The 17,954-nt window shown below is 45.9% G+C and overlaps 1 protein-coding gene across 1 annotated transcript in view; it reads right to left on the minus strand.

Moving 5' to 3' along the window:
• Nucleotides 1–17,954, minus strand: part of SHB (SH2 domain containing adaptor protein B) — a 156,690-nt gene that overhangs the window by 83,168 nt on the left and 55,568 nt on the right. The window contains exon 2 of the mRNA XM_080986758.1: nucleotides 12,776–12,893. Coding sequence (XP_080842884.1) covers nucleotides 12,776–12,893 — 118 coding nt within the window. The remainder of the gene's footprint in view (nucleotides 1–12,775; nucleotides 12,894–17,954) is intronic.

Below are 17,954 nucleotides of genomic sequence, written 5' to 3' on the forward strand. Positions count from 1 at the left end.
CAAATACGGCACATTAAAAAAGGCAAGCTCAGAAAGGGGGCAAGGGTTCCATCCAATTGCACAAAATTCTGGTTCTCTGTCCTGTTGATCCATATCATAAGCCTATGCAAGAGCGCAAAAGGAAAAAAAGGAATAGATTCAGCACCCACCCACACACCAGTCTTGAGTATTTACGTCTTCCTGAGTGTTTGGGTGGGATAATGTCTGCAACTATTCATCAGGGTGCAAGAGGGGGTTAGTGTGCCCACCAGCACCTCCTTGGGACAGTGCAAGAAGTCTCTGCAAACATTCCCTTTAAAATCCATGGTGCGTGGTAGATTGTTTTTCCTGTTCAGTTCCTATTTGCACTGGCCCATCCCTTAAATATGTCCACAGGCTGCTTCATCACAGGGTTCCCTCTCCCTTGATGTAGAGCTCATCCATGTAAGGGAGGCGGTGTGCTGGCCTAACCATTGACCCTCTCCACGTGGAGGACCAGAACAATGTAAAATGTACACTGTGTGCGCAGAATATTCACGTGCCTGTTGAATATGTGGCTTGTGGGAGGAGAGCATGGCTGATGTGGATCCGCAGTGGTGGTGGTAATAATAATAATAATAATAATAATAATAATAATAATAATAATATATTAATTTTACCCCGCTCATCTGGCTGGGTTTCCCCAGCCACTCCGGGTGGCTTCCAACTGAATATTAAAAACAATACAGCATCAGACATGAAAAACTTCCCTAAACAGGGCCGCCTTCAGTTGTCTTTTAAAAGTAAAATAGTTGTTTAAGGGGGGGGGCGTTCCGCAGGGTGGGTGCCACTACCGAGGAGGCCCTCTGCCTGGTTCCCTGTAACCTCACTTCTCGCAGTGAAGGAACCGCCACAAGGCCCTCAGCGCTGGACCTCAGTGTCTGGGCTGAACAATGGGGGTGGAGACGCTCCTTCAGGTATACTGGGCCTTTGAGGCTGTTTAGGGCTTTAAAGGTCAGCACCAACACTTTGAATTGTGCTCGGAAACGTACTGGGAGCCAATGAAGATCTTTCAGGACCGGTGTTATATGGTCTCGGCAGCCACTCCCAGTCACCAGTCTAGCTGCTGCATTCTGGATTAATTGCAGTTTCCGAGTCACCTTCAAAGGTAGCCCCACGTAGAGCGCATTGCAGTAGTCCAGTGGTGGTAGGCTGTGTAGCCCTGTATTCCCATCACACAGCCATTGGATGCAAGGGCAGGGAGACTGCCTGAATCTCCATTTCAAGGGCTTTATACCTTGAAAGGGAGAAAGGGGCTAATGCAACCGGGAGTGTTTTTTGGAGTCTCAAGGGTAACATGAGGGACCATCCCATCCCAAGTCTAGCTGCTTGCTAGATCCTGGAAAGCTGCTAAGATTCTGCAAGCCAGAGAATCGGACCTCTCCCTTATTTTGCACTAGCTCTTGTTATGCCACTGGCCTAATTCTGTCTCCAAGTAATAGTGTGACTTGTGATATAAAGAGATTTATATTATCATTGTCATGTTAAAAGCACATCACCACCTGTACATTCTTGTTAGGTTTTGAAATGAATTTTGAGCAAGTTTTTTTTTTTTAAATCCACTTTATACTTCAATGATTTGTGAGAGGCAAGTTGTACATGAATATTTATAGGTTATTTAAAAATAAAACGACACTACTGATTCAGAAGAATTGCAACCGTCTATAAGCATACTGTACCTTTATTTCTGTGTGTGTGTGTGTGTCGGCCTTTCTAGATCTGAGCTTCTGAATATACTCCTTCTGTATAAATGTTTGGATTGCAAGAAGACATTTGTTCTTCACAAAAAATTCATTTAGCGCCAGGAAATCCATGCCTGCAAGAGCATATCCTCAGGCTGAGCAAAGGAGAAAACTGTGGATCATGAAGGCCTAACGTTAGAGGAATTGTCGAAGGTGAGGGAGAATGTTGATATGCTTCTCCTCAACCAGATGAGTCAGCTCCAGGTTCTACTCCTTCTGTACGAACTATTTCATACCAGCAAGCTAGTTGGGAAGAAATGCTTCTTTCATCCTCCAGCTTTAAAGGGGATCCAGACGCAGCTCTGATCAGCTGCTAGTTTTAGCGGAGGACCAGTTTAGGAAGAGGATAAGTGGGTGGAAAGCCAGGGTCCTACATCACCCCCTGCCAATGGAGTCGATGGCTGCAGTTGCCACTCAATACTCATACATCCCCCTTACTTCTAAGCTGGCAACTGGGGCTGAACAAGGCCCACCAGACAGTTTGATAACTAAAATAAAGGCATTTGAAACTAAGCCAGTGTCTTGGATCTCTTGCTCACATTTGATGCTGTGTAAAACTGCCTTCTTTTTCCTGAGGCCCTAGGAGCAGAGAGTGCCACTTAGGCTCCTTTGGATCTAAGGGATGTGCAGAGATCTCCTAGCTCAGGATGGGTGGACAAAAGATAGGAGTGGCAGCAGCTTACGACCTGAGAAGGTTGGTTTAACCCATGGGTTTTCTTAATGTCTGAACTCTCAAGAAAACAATGACCTGAGTTTTGGCTCAGGCTTCCTTGACCTGTCTTTTATTTGTATAGATGATTGTTGTTTACTGTAATTGGCTTTAGTGTTTTTATTTTGTTTGCAAATGGCCTTCTAGTCATTTTTATGAGCAAAGTGACTAATAAGAATAATAAATGCAACCCACCTCCAGCTACCCAGCGTTGTTGGTTATAAAACTGCCTAGGGAACATAGGCTTCCGTGTTTGATTCCCTCATTCTGCAGCTTGTCATTTTCATGAAATACAGACTATTGCATGCTCTTGGGGAGCAACATTTTATGTTGTCGCTGAAGAAGTGTCCAGGGAAATATGAAATATTGATGCCTAGCCAATTCTCTCTCCCTCTCTGTGTCCCCACCATCCCTTGCTCTTTACTGGAGATGATGCAAAACTGCACTGCTAGTAAACCACCTGTGCAGGAGGAGGATTAAGGATTTTGCAAGAACTGAATCACCACGGCTTGAAACATCCGTTGTTACCATAGTGCATGACATTACATGCCCAAACAAAGATGAGTTACAAAAGGAGCTGGCACTCAGAAGCTTGCCTCAAGTAGACACAGGATCATGGGAAGGCCAGGTCTTCAGCACTCCCAGGATATCTGGAATCCAGTTCTTGAAAGGAGCTGCTACAGCTGCTACAAACATTGTACGTGGGCAAACCACAAGGATGATGCTGTCAGTTCACTGAGTTGACCCCTTTGCCAGTAACATACGCTGTTAAATTGCTGGTCACATCAAAAGCGTTTAGATGATTCAGCTGTGAGGAGATCAGGCACACTCCTTAATCTAATCCCCAGAGTTCAAATATACAGGGCTCTGGCCTTCTGGTGGAGAAACAGGTTCGATATAGCCACAGATGTGGTTGGATGTGTTTCCAATTCAGGGACACTGAGATGACTTGTGTCAGGGATTGGCTGGATGAGGAAGGTGCTTGCTTTCTACGCAAGAGCCATCCAAGGAGGACATAGAAGAAGAAGACTTAGACCCTGGGTTGTGGTGGTGGGACACTGGGGAGCCGTCTGGGGAAAGGACAAGCTGGGAGGTGCTAAAAGCAGGTTTGAGCCATCAAGGTGAGGGTGGGTGGGTCAGAAGATAGAGGTTCTTACAGGACAGGGCTGGAGGCTGAGAGTCTGTCTCCATGTGAGCACAGACTCAGAGAGAGAGGAGTCAGAGGTTGCGCCTGATACCCAGCAGCAAGGCACTCCCAGTCCTGCTGGCTCTCCTCCTCTCCTGACACTCCACTTGTGGAGAGTCCTGCTGAGCAATGGGTCAGACAAGCCCAGAGGAGGAGACCACTCCCTAGCTGCAGCCTCCATGTGCTTGGAAGGGAGTGAGAGGCTAGAGAGGAAAGGTGGAGCCAGAGGTCAGTTTCAGCAATGTCTCCAGCTAGATGAGCTGAGGTGGAGGAACTCCGCTGTGTTGTTACTTTCTGTGAATAAAAGCTAATTGCATATCATGCCTCAAGTTCTTTCCTGCCCTGTGGATGACCTGTGCTCGCCTGACAGCTCCTTGACACTTGTGCTTGGGCTCCAGCAAGTGAAGGCTTAGTTGTGAAACCTGTAGTTGAGCAGGTGTAGAGGTACAGCTCTGTTGACCAAGCAACGCCAGAGGGCCAGGCTCATAGAATATATACTGGGCCTAGCCAATCAAGAAGCTGCATACTGCTTGTCAGTTGCGAGGGTTGATGTTGTATAACCCATATCCCCTGTGCTCAAAGAGGGCACTGAGACCTGAAGAGGTAGATGTCAGGATTCCATCTCACCTGAACCCTGGAGAATCTTCTTTGGGGGAAGAGGGGTGAGACCCCATGTAGAACCCGATGACCACGGATGATTTGGAGGAACCCACAGCAGTCCAAAGGGAGACTCAAGAGCCCCATCTAGGGCAGCCCTCCTCCAAGTGCATCCTAATCCCAACCTTGATCCCTAATTCTTCCTATTTGTTTCTTAGGCCTCAGGACCAATGGGATATCTAGTAGTAAGTCCAGAGTGGCTGAAGGAGTGTCCACCTGGCTACCAGAAAATTCTGCTGCCGGGAGTCTGCTCAGGAGAAAGGTAGACGAGGAACAGTTATCAAGTATATAGTTTTCTCAGTCTTTTCTGGAAGATTGCAGAGTTAACAGCTCACTTTTGAGCTCACTAATGTCTAGTGCACTCAGTCTAGCACGCTTATCCTATCTCCAGAACTCCTTGGCTTCCTGGTCTAGCTCTCAAACCAGGTGCTGGTCATGGAAAACAACTCTCTAGACAGGCTAAGAGGAAGGAAAAAGTACCGCATTTTTTGCTCTGTAAGACGCACCAGACCATGAGACGCACCTAGTTTTTGGAGGAGGAAAACAAGAAAAAATAATAATCTGAATCTCAGAAGCCAGAACAACAAGAGGGATCGCTGTGCAGCGAAAGCAGTGATCCCTCTTGCTGTTCTAGCTTGTGGGATAGCTGCGCAGCCTGCATTCGCTCCATAAGACGCACACACATGTCCCCCTACTTTTTAGGAGGGAAAACGTGAGTCTTATAGAGCAAAAAATACGGTACTTTCCTTTCCCAGAAAGACTTCCTGCTGTGTGCTACAGCTCCAAACCTAAAGAACAGGAAGCCACCACTGTCAGGCAAGCATTGTATTATTATTATTATTATTATTATTATTATTATTATTATTCAGATTTATACATTTCACTGATTATACAAGCATTTTGACATTTCAAGACTTGACTTCCCTCGCTTTCTGCAGTTCCTTACATTTAATATCTTCTGCATATCCAAATTAGCTTAATTTCTTCATTTATTCATCTACTTTAAATAGATACCCTTATGAAACGGCAGGCTGTCTGACCAGGAAGTCCAGGCAGGGTGTGAGTAGCTACAAGGAATGGAGCAGGGCCAAACCACAATTCCAATTCAAAAGTGAATCCATTTTGAATCACCACCAAGAAGGAAAAAGCCCACTCACAGTTGGAGATTTTCAAGCTGCAACAAGACTGGGACCAAGAATGCTTTGAGTTCAGGCAAGCTGTAAGGTTAATGATTCAGGAATGAAGGAGACAGGAGCAAAATGGACTTCCTGCCTCTCCAACCATGACTGCCCCTAGCATTTCAGGAATAGAAACAGGCCACAGTCTCCCTTGCTGAAAACTGTTGTGCACTAGGCTCTGATCAGAAGCTAGTTGGACTTCAGCACAACAGTAACTTGAAAGTGAGCAATGTACTAGGAAGCCTACGATTAAAATCTTATCTCAGCCAAGAGATGGCCTTAGGGAAGCCACAAATTGTTCTCCCTGTCACCTCCGTCATTATGGAGATACAGTCATACCTTGGGTTACAGACGCTTTAGGTCGCGTTTTTTTGGGTTACGGACCGCCGAAACCCGGAAGTACTGGAACGGGTTACTTCTGGGTTTTGGCGGTCGCGCATGCGCAGAAGCGCTAAATCACGCTTTGCACATGCGCAGAAGCACCGAATCGCAACCCGCGCTTGCGCAGATGCGCCGCTGCGGTTGTGAACGTGCATCTTGCACGGATCACGTTCGCAACCCAAGCATCCACTGGATTATTACTGACCTGCTTTACAGGGCTCCTGTAGGATTACCAAGATAATATATGTGACATGCTTTGTACACTCTAAAATGCAACAAATAAATGCTACAAGATACACAAGAGATACAGAAACCCCTTCCCCTACCGCAGCTCAAATGAGAATCTTACAACACCCACACAAGGGAGAATCCAACAGTTCCAGAAGCTTTGCCATCTTAAAACTCTAAAGTAGGCTTTCCAAAACTTGGGTCTCCAGCTGTTGCTGGACTACAACTCCCATCATCCCTAGCTAGCAAGACCAGTAGTCAGGGATGATGGGAACTGTAGTCCAAAAACAGCTGGCGACCCAGTTTGGGAAACCTGGGAGGCTTGGGTCGATTGCGGGCTCCTTTTCCTTTGTGTGGATAGGCCCGTCCTCCATTCGCGCATGACCTGCCCCTCTATAAAAAGGTCAACAAATTAGACCTGAACCCCCCAAAGTCTACATACCTCCCTAAAAAAGCTCAAAACTTTGACCCGAACCCCAAAAAGCTCAACAACTTTGACTTTCCTTCCTAAAAAAAGCTCAAAAACTTTGACCTGAAACCCCCCCAAAAAAGGGGGCCAGTTTTTTATTCTGTGAGTAGATCACAGTCCCTTGGGAGTTGGACATCCCTGATCAAGAGGAAACAGTGGGCTGACTGACTCCTATGTGCCATTACACACAGCCACTCACGCCACCAATTTCCCATTTCATTTATGGCTTTCCACACAGCTTTGCAAACAGCAGCACTCGTGTTTTAAGTCCCGTTGATTATCAGAGGGGAAAAGCCCACGCAAACACATGCCCCTCCACAGTTCTCCACTGTGGAGTTTGTTTCAAAATCCTCTTGACTCTTTGATCCCCATGAGAAAGCCCTAGCAATGAGTTCATCTTCTTGTCTGCGTTGGCTTGGAGTCAGAGATGCCAATTCCCAAAATTCCAGAGTTCGTTTGCCTTAAAATTATGCCAAGTATTAAGAGATTATTTCAAAGCGAAAAGAAAATTAAAAGCACCGAGGGAATGAACACGTCCTGGCACAAGACTGTGCTACAAACCAGGAGGAGGAGGAGGGAGGTATAACATATTGTGCTGGAAAAATCATTATGACTTGGCCTACTTACAATATTGAAATTCCAGACATACACAATCATGTACGTCAGGTTCTGCTCACTAATTCTGAAGAAGTGCAGATATGGACGAGGCGGCGGCTGCACCTAGGCCAGGCAAGCTCAGCCTGGGACATGTGAAAAGAGTAGGAAGTGGTGGGGATGTGTAAGAAAAGTCAGAGCAAGCCAGCAAGGTTTTGACTCATGGTTAGCCGCTAGTGCAATTTTCACCACATCCCAGGTAAAAGCACCAAATGACGTTCTGCTTTCAGGCTTTATGGTGGAAAGGTGAGCCTCTCACTAAAAACTAATTACAGTGGTACCTCAGGTTAAGAACTTAATTCATTCTGGAGGTTCGTTCTTACCCTTAAAGTGTTCTTAACCTGAGGTACCACTGTAGCTAATGGGGCCTCCTGCTACAGCTGCTGCACGATTTCTGTTCTCATCCTGAAGCAAAGTTCTTAACCCAAGGTACTATTTCTGGGTTAGTGGAGTCTGTAACCTGAAGTGTCTGTAACCTGAAGTGTCTGTAACCCGAGGTACCACTGTATGAACTTCCCCACAATGTTCCACATTAGATATCTTCAACCTCTTTAAGATCTAGGGCGCACTTTTAAGCCAAACATGCATTTGGGAACCCATTTCTTAATTTTTTGCCATAGGTTTGCATGGTGGTAGCACTCCTATTGTGACCTACCTTGGATCAGGTTGTGACCCATTAGTAGTGGGTCCTGACCCACACTTGTAGGTTTCTGACCGACTAGTGCTTTCCAAGCTTTTCATGTTGGTGACACCAGGGCCGTCTTAAGCATATCCTGCACCGTGGTGCAAAGATCCCTCTGGCGCCTCACCCCCAGTTTCCCAGAGTTGTTGATCTTTTCCCAAGCCTCTACGGGGATCACTTCCCCCTCCACAGAGGCTTGGGAAGCAAGCTGCACGCCCGTCAGCCATATGGTTGATGGGGCGCAGCTGCTGGGCGTACAGGAGGGAAAGGGGAAGCCACCGGCAACTCTCCCACTCACTGGGGTGCCCCTAAGAGGCCAGCACCCTGGCGCAGCGCGCCAGTAAACAATGGGAAATACGGCTCTGGGTGACACACTTTTAAGAAATGCATCACTTTGCGACACGGTAATTCAGATTTACTAGAAAACTGAAGGTTAAACTAACCCCTTTCCAGTCCCGGGAAGAGCGCGGGGAGCATTTGCGCTGCACAATGCAGCTGACACATTAACGTGTCGCGACGCACAGTTTGGAAAGCTCTGCACTAGTGGCTCACAGCCTGAGGTCACAACAGGAGCACCACCACCACGCAGCTGAAGGCCAGCGGTCTGCATGATCTGTAAAGGAAGAATTCACAGGGAACATCTAACCTGCTCCCAAAGAACAGCCAAGCGCCTATTAATTTGTGGCTCTGCTAAGTAAGTAGAGCTCCAGTCTGCCTCCTGAAAGTGATCCATTATTCCCACCTGCAGATCTGCCTTCAACGAGAGACATCAGCAGCAGATCTTGTGGGGTTGGGAAGGGTTCCATTTCAGGAGGCAAGCTGGAGTGCTCCTCTCCAGCAGCTGTACAAGAAAGTCCTTGTCTGCTGTTCCACATGGCATCCTGGAATGTTTGCAAGCAATTACAGTGGTACCTCGCAAGACGAATGCCTCGCAAGACGAAAAACGCGCAAGACGAAAGAGTTTTCCGGTTTTTGAGTCGTTCCGCAAGACGAATTTCCCTATGGGCTTGCTTCGCAAGACGAAACGTCTTGCGAGTTCTTGCGAGTTTGTTTCCTTTTTCTTAAAGCCGCTAAGCCGTTAATAGCCGCTAAGCCGCTAAGCTGTTAATAGCCGCTAAGCCGCTAATAGCCGTGCTTCGCAAGGTGAAAAAACCGCAAGACGAAGAGACTCGCGGAACGGATTAATTTCGTCTTGCGAGGCACCACTGTACTGTGCTGTTCTCTGTAGCCCCACACAAAAGGAGGATGGGAAGAGTCTGGGAGGAGGGAATGCTCCAACAAAGGGCTTTGCTCCATATAGAAACAGCCAAGGTTCCCCAGATGTTCCATTCAAACACTCTCCACACCAATGAGAAATATCATGTCATGTCTACCCCAGGCCAACCATATTTTAAGTGTTTCATTAATAATAGACATGGTAATTTTACATCTGGACTTTTAGTGAGAGCATTGTGAGTCTTCCCATTTCATGGATTCTATATCTCCCTGAAGGGCTGCAGGCAGATCCCATGACACGGCCTAAGCTAACATCCCATTGTTGGCGGGGCTTGAGAAATGGATTAGAAGAGTATTCAAAGCGCCGTATCCATTAAACTTTGCACCCCCGAGGGAAAAACTAAAAGCAAATCTGGAATAAAGTAAAGGGCATAAATTTAGCAAGAATAAGATTGCTGAACACATTTAGAGGCCTAGGGCCCAAGGAGAATTTTGCGCAGCCTTAACCAAAGATTAGCCGGCCATAATAAGACAAATGAAAAAATCAGTTTTATTGTTCTGCCCTGCTGTTCAACCCATTAAATAATCTTATCAAGGCTATTGCCTAAGTGCTGCTGTGACATAATTAAACAGCAGGCTATCTAGTTCTACAGAAATCAATAGAGACATTAACATTAATTTCTCTCTTTTATACACTGCTTTTGTACTTGTTTAAATATGCACAGTATTGCTTCAAGTGACAAAAAAGTCTTATTCATCCAAACGTTCATTTCTAACATTTCAATGGATAAAAATCGACAAGGGTTTTTTTCACATAGTAGTCTCAAAATATTGGTTTGTTGCATGCACATGCAACAGTTTTAATTTAATTACAGGGTTTGCATGTAAAGCTGAGTAAGAAAATATATATCTCTGGTTTTTTAAAAAACTGCAAGTGGATATTTCTTATTCTTATGTGGCAGATTCATACAGAAAGTCACGGCCCCAATTAGTGACACTAAAGTTTACTCAGGAGGAAAGTGTTATGGTTCCAGACCAGACCCTGACCTGGTGGACTTAGAATGGGATAGTGTGCATGTTTCTACAGCAGCCGTGTGTGTGCGCACGAGAGAGAACAGATTATTGTGCCACAGCACAGACATGAACCAGAAGCTCAGGCCACCTGAGCAGTCAACTACCTATTTGTTCATCCATGTGTTCAATTTATGTCCTGTTTCATCTCAAAGCTCTCAGCAGCATGCTCTGTCTCTGTCTTTCCCACATACACATATATACACTTAAGCAACATGAACCACACAGGCAGAAAAAAGTATGCATGGGGATCTATCAGGAACAAAGAAATGGCAGGCAGGGAAAGAGGTAATCATACCACTACTTCTCCTCACCCAATTTCCTCCCCACGAAGCAGAATTTTTTCCCTTTAAAAAGGGTTGGGGCGGCGCTATTTTTCTAGAAAAAAGAGCTCACCATGAACTTCTCCCTTGTTCTCTAAGAATGGCAATGGTGCCCACCTGAGAGGCGCCACAGCTGAGCTCTGGCTAAAAAAGAAGCTCTGGGTTGGGGCTCTCTTAAACACATTTGCCTATAACATGTAAAAGGTAAGCTATAGGTTAAGGACCCCTGGACGGTTAAGTCCAGTCAAAGGTGACTATGGGGTTGTGGCGGCTGCTCATCTCGCTTTCAGGCCAAGGGAGCTGGCGTTTGTCCCCAGACAGTTTTCCGGGTCATGTGGCCAGCATGACTAAACCGCTTCTGGCACAATGGGACACTGTGACGGAAGCCAGAGCACAAGGAGACACCGTTTACCTTCCTGCCACAGTGGTACCTGTTTATCTACTGGGACTGGTGTGCTTTCGAACTGCTAGGTTGGCAGGAGCTGGGACAGAGCAACGGGAGCTCACCCCATCACCAGGATTCAAACTGCCGACCTTCTGATCGGCAAGCCACTGCACCACCCACATTCCCTATAATATGTAGTTAGCCACTGAGGAGAGAGCTCCAACCTCTCTGAGGAGCCACCTCATGTAGAATGGCCCTTTTCTTGATAATACAGCAGAGACTTGCCACAGAATATCTTTCAGGGGCAACAGTCCCTTACTGACTACAGAATGTGCTCCAAAGCTCTAAGATGCACTGTAGTCCTCTAAGACGCTAACAGCTGGATTGTATGTAAGCTTTGTGACATTACAAGTTCTCCATCATGCATATCTACCCTTTGAGGAATATATAAATGTTTATTTGTAATCAGAGTGGAAACTGCAATCATTCAGTGTATTGCTGGATATCCTTTGAGTTTCCTAGACAGCGTTATGCCTATACATTGAAGACTTGCAAAACCTTGAAAATAGATTGGCTGCGCAGCCAATTTACTCAAACCTCAAAAATGGCGATACATTTACATCTGTTGTTTTGTCTGACATGGCTGCTAATGTGCATCATAATTAGCAAGGCAATTCCTGTGCCTTTCCCTATATTCTGTTTACTATGGAACTCCTATTCAGAGAAAGAAATTAACATTCATGAAGAAACAGAAGTTCAATCCATTAAGCGTTATTATCTGTACTGAATGAGAAATGCTGAATTAAGACAAACGTCAAGAATCTATTCATACCATCTTTTTTAAAAGCCTCGAAGAGTGTATCCATTAAGCAATTACACGGTAAAAATAATCAGAATAAATAACAGTAATAACAACAAAATAAACACATAAAAATAAATGCGTTTGTAAGGAAGAAAACCAAGGCGCCAATGAGAGACATACACCAAAACGTTTCAGATTAACAATGAATCCACCTGAAACTGTTATTTTCCTTGAACCTGGAGACAGGTTTTTCCTGAGATGAAACTAGCACTCCAATGCTGAACAGGTTTATTTGGAAGTTATGGAAATCTACAGAAGTCTTAGAGGCTCTAAATCTCATTTAATAAAGAAGCCCATTTGTGTAATTTACTGCAAGCAGTTTGAAACAAAACCCTGCTATAGAAACCTTCTCAGTGTGCACAATACGTTAAACAGTAAGTGTTCTCATCTGAAATTAAATTCAAGGACCCAAAGCAAACTACCATCGAAAATCAGTAGGCTGTTTGCTTATTTCAAGCTCATTGCCATGGGATCAATGTGCCACAAACAAACCCTAATGCAACTTCAGCCAAGCCAAACAACCTCTCTACTGAGTGCCATATTCCACATTAGGATATTATTCCTCTAAATCAAGGCTGCTTACTTCCTTTAGAGGAAAACACATACACTATGCATGCAATGCCACACACGAAGAATGTGCACGTGACTATTTATTGCCTCTACAAAGATAAAGAAGGATCCCAGTGCCAATCGCAGCTTTCTGGCAGGTTTCAATCCTGGACTGAGCCTTGAAATGGCAAGCAGACAGACTGCAAACGGCGTTTTCAGTCTTTGGACCACCATCCAGTTCTGGAAAAGGAAGGGAAGTACATGCGGGGAAGCCAAAAGCACTGGTTAAAGAAGTCTGCTGGCTTACGTCAGCAAGGTTTGGCAATTCTATACATAAGTAGTGCGGTCAGCCTGAGTGCTGCTCTCAGGTAAGCCTCAGTGAAATGACCAAGAGCGGAATAGCAATAGCACTGGCTGAAACGTCGCACCCATAACTTGGCATATGCCACTCTATATACATCCTTACCTGTCATGATCCTCTGGGCTTCATATGGTTCCATGTAGCCAGTGTTTTCTCCTTTGCCTGTTTTGCTGCCCTCGCTTTTGGCATCAAATGGGTCTGAGTAGTCATCGGCTATTAGGACCTGGAAAAAAATAAAATAAGGACACTCTTAACCAGAGGAACTTCCCAATCACTGGACACATTGCCAATTTCCACGGCTTTAAAATCACAAGGGCTAACCTCCAGGATACTGGTACCCATTTTCTTCTAACAAACTCAGTAAAAGAAAGGCCTGGTTAAGTAAGGAAAGGTATTTACAGTGGTACCTTGGGTTACATACGCTTCAAGTTACATACGCTTCAGGTTACAGACTCCGCTAACCCAGAAATAGTACCTCGGGTTAAGAACTTTGCTTCAGGATGAGAACAGAAATCGCGTGGCAGCAGCGGGAGGCCCCATTAGCTAAAGTGGTGCTTCAGGTTTCAGGATAAGAACAGACCTCCGGAACGAATTAAGTACTTAGCCTGAGGTACCACTGTACACTGCTCTTACTCAGGATCTTCATTCACATCTACTTAGTCACGCCATGACCTTGCAAGGCCCCTCAGGTCCTTGCACATCTGGCATGTTTGGACCAGCTTACAGCCATGCATGAAATAAGCAAATCGGTGCTAGATAATATATGTTCACGGCAGAAGCAATAACTCCACACACAGACCCCTTCGGTCCTATGTCGGAGACACAGAGACAGAGGCTGGGAGCAAGGGAAAAATAGTGGCCCCTCTGAAATCTGCTACTGCCGCTGCTGCACAACGGGATACTGGCAAGCCGTTGCAGGGAAAGTTATTCCCCATTTTATCTGTTCACATTGCCCGTATATCAGCGTGTACACCAGGAGATCAATCCCACTGTATGTACTTTGGGAGGGAGGGATCAGCTTGGAGTTGCATTGACTAAGAACAAGTGCATTAAAATTGCAGCCCCTAAATATCAGAATGCTTTGCCTATTGACACAAGGCAACGGTGCTCTTTAGACGAGAAGGAAAAATGTTTTCATTTCAGCCTGCATTTGGCTGGTATTTCTTTTCCTGGCTTTATTTCCTGTCCTATTTTTATCTTTGCTTAATCAAATCAGATCTCACTCATTGAAAAGTGCTAACTCAAGTTTAGGTTTACTGCATTTATTATATTTCACTGGGTCTGGGTGTGAGTGTGTGAGAGACAGACAGCTTATACCACCAAAGTTTACACCACAATGAATTCGTTTGTCTCAAGAAGCCACAAAACTCTGCTGTTTCAACAGGTATTTTTTTCTATATTTCAGTTCATTGCTATAGCACTTTGTAGACTACCTTACGGGGTCCCCTCTTCTCTTTCAAAACATTTGTACTTATTTCAGTAGTACAACCCAATGCAAGTTTATTCGGAAGGAAGCCCTACCTAGGTTCAGTGGGATTTACTCTCAGAGCAGTGGGAACAGGATTGCGCTTTAAGGCTAACCCCTCTTACCTGGGAATAAGCCCCAATCAATTCAATACGACTGACTGCTGAATAGACACAGTTAAGATTGCACTGCAGGGTCAACTTAGATGGCCGGTTAAATGTCAATACATTTCGTACGCAACACGCAACCAATACGACTTACTTGGAACAGTGCACACCTTGCAGGTCTAGTTAGGGAAGACATGACACACAACTCTGTAGCATATTTCAAATGTTTACTTAAGCATAATCCAGCACTTTGCGCTCAAGAATTTGCAGAACTCTGTACCAGGATCACATGATATGTGTCTACTCTCTGACACATCCATTACCGAGACACACAGACAAACACACAGAGCTGGAAAAATCCCAGACGTAGTTGAAGCAGACGCCTCAGAATTTTGATTCTGGAGCTTGATTCTGAAGGTTTGTCAGAGCAGTGGTGTTTTCAAACATGTTTCGGTTTTAGCACGTGACACCTCCCTACAAAAAGTGGGGAAAGCAAAATACATGGGAATCCTTGCTCACGCTGGGGTTCTGTTACTGACCACAACGTGCATCAGTGGGGCATGCGTAAGTCCCTTCTGGTTTGGTCCACCCCTGCCCCACCCCCTTTGGGTGCTAAAACTAACGTGAGTGTCAGCGTTAGCATGTGTGCTGGTCATGCGCAAGTGGGGAGTTGCCTGTAATGCAACCAATTAAAGCAGGAACTATCTGAGCATGTTGGCTGCATTCGTCAGCGACAGGTAGGAGCATTTTTACCAGCCAATGGGTTAGATTAAGCTTTGTTCTGCATATATTTTGAAGCATTATCACAGAAAAGCCATTTAATTTTAAATCCATTCATAAATTGATATGCTCCAATTCAGCTAAGTCTAGTCTAGGTCATAAATGTTCCAGTCAACGGTCTATACAGCTGGCTATTCCTATGAGCTGTCTTTCAAGTCTTTTCAGAAGTTAACGTAGGACCGTGGTTTTCAAACGGTGCTCTAGACATGGTTCCTTGGAAGATTATCCGGGATTCCCTAGTTAGAATATCAGTAATGGCTAACAAATTCCTTGACAAATTCCTCTGCACAGCCGCAGAAGAGCTCTGGGCCCATTCTGGGGGCCTGCTCAAGTGACACAGGGTGACAGCCGGTGCTAAACAGGCCTAGCCAATGTTCCCCATGAACTGGCACACAATATGTCCGAGAGTCTTCTGTGCTGCACAGAGATTCTGTCGTAGATGTTCAGAGGTTCCTCAGCAAATATGAAATGGGCTTTCCAGAGAGAGAGAGAAAGTTTGGAGAACACTAACTTGGGAAATCCAGTTCTGAAAGCAAGCCCCTTTCCCCTAGTAAGATGACAAATCGCAATGCATTGGGGAACAGAGGGACGAAAAAAAATCAAGACATGGCTACAGCTGTTCTAGATGAGACTTTTGTCTGATCAAGCAAGACAGTTTCAAACACCCTTATGTACTTAAAGAGCCCCTGCCAACTCCTCCCTATTGTTACGGGATGACAATCCCAGAGTAATTATTGCTTCATCTTCAGGTTTTTCGGGGGGTTATTTTGGACCACTCAAGTGTAAGCCAACTCTGTCCATCATTTGAGGCGCAATTTATGGTTGCATTCAAGGGCTTCATTAAATGTAAATGGCTAAAAATGACATGTGCAGAATGGAGGGAGGGGGAGAGGGGTCTCCCACCCCTCCCCAAATAACTGTAATGAGTGGCTTGTTATTGCAGCTCTAATGGTGAGAGAGAGAGAGAATTGTTCAGTATCTTCTGTCTAATGTGGGGCCAGGCTGTAATCAGCAGCCCTGTCAGAGCAAGTGTCAGAGGCTGGGGGTGCTTAGCTCAAAGACAACAGTGTGCATCAGGCAGGAGTAATTTCTCCTCGTAACAAGGGCAGGTTTTATCTCCAAAAGCCCTGCAGCTGAAACATCATCCATTTACTTCCCTGATGATGACTTGTCAGCTGCTGATAGATACGTATCTTGGGCGCCCCGCTGTTCCCCCCAATATGGGGGCTGACGCTGTAATAGTTGCCTCTTTGGAAAAAATAACCGCACTAAAATGACATGAGATTTGGCAGCGGAGGCAGCCGAGGGGGGGGGGGTGTCGGGGGCAGTGGTGGGGAGAGAGAGAGAGAAAGCCTAAGGTGGATAATGTATTTTTATTTGATATTTCGCCTTTCCCATTTGCACACCCCCAAAAAACACAAGGGAGTAAATTAAACATATAAAAACCTGTCAAACAGAGTAATGTCAAACGCTGGTTTTGTTTAAGCGCCTCCGTAATGTATACCAGACTGAACACAGCACAAGGCACAGGGATGCATTCTATAGGAAAGGAAACATTTGTAAAAAAAACCCCGAAAAACCGAACGTTTTCGCTACAAGAAACTCTTGCGCATCGAGGTCCCCAAGACACCCCCCCAAGAAAAACACAATTGACACTTAATTTTTTTTTAAGGTTTTTGGCATAATTTTGGCCACAACTTTGTTCAAATACAGCAATGTGAGTGGTTGCTTAGGCATTGGTAGCACTAACTGCCCGCGCACGGGGACAGCTCTGACATTCGCACCCCCCGCGAAGTCAGGAAGGGTAAGTCACCTGGGGAGAGAGACGGGACTGGGAACCATGCCTCACCTCTCCCCAGCATGCTCCCAGGGGCTTGCGTGGCCCTAGCCCCTTGCCAGGGGGTTTTGGACAAAAGCATGGGGGAGCCCCTGGGTTCCTTTAACGGTAAAACCCTTCAGCAGCAGCAGCAGCATTTGGGGGGGCAGGCACAGCCGAATCCATACCCCCCAGCAACCAATTCCAGACCAATGCCTAACCGCAAACCTTACAAGTTGTGACGATTTGCTACGCGGTAGGTGAAAACCAAGTGGCATGGCACACACTAATCAGCCAAATGGCAAAATTCCTACCGGGCCCCTGCCCCAAAGCAGACGACCACGTGACAGGCAATAGCAAGGTCAAGCAAACAGCCTAACATTAGGGAAGGGAGGGCAGGTGATCCGAAGCATGCAGCGAAAGAGGACATCCGTTGCTGCGTGTCTTGTATTTAACAAATAGGGCTGCCAATCACTAATTGGCAACATCTAAATTTCCTCAGTAACAGCCCGCCCCTGCTTACAGGATGGCCAAACCATTTGCCTAGTAACAGTGAGGTGTCTTGTCAGCCCCGCCCGCAACCTGTGCTCTCCATGAGGGAGAACACACTTTACAGATGGGTTTTTGTTAGGGCTTAAGTCAAGGCTGAAAAGTCTCATCACCTGTAGCAAGTGAAGGGAAGACTTTTAAGTGGAAAACCCGATGGGCAGAGTTACAGGCTGGCAATTAGCAAAAAACGTATGCTCTGGGAACTTATTTGACCTCTTTGCTAGGGCACTAGAGAAGTACCAGAGTTGTGATGCGTGGGGTCATGCATGCAGGGTCTCCACAAGGCTTGAATGGCCCACTTGAGTCATAGCAGAGGCCACTAGAGAAGGGAAGGTGGTTTGTACTGGGAGCTATATGTGCTCTACAGGGATGCGGGTGGTGCTGTGGTTTAAACCACAGAGCCTAGGACTTGCTGATCAGAAGGTCGGCGGTTCGAATCCCCACGACGGGGTGAGCTCCCGTTGCTCTGTCCCAGCTCCTGCCAACCTAGCAATTCGAAAGCACGCCAGTGCAAGTAGATAAATAGGTACCACTGCGGCGGGAAGGTAAGCGGGGTTTCCGTGCGCT

Source organism: Podarcis pityusensis, assembly GCF_964106645.2.
Source record: "Podarcis pityusensis genome assembly, chromosome: 17".
Taxonomy (NCBI): Eukaryota; Metazoa; Chordata; class Lepidosauria; order Squamata; family Lacertidae; genus Podarcis; species Podarcis pityusensis.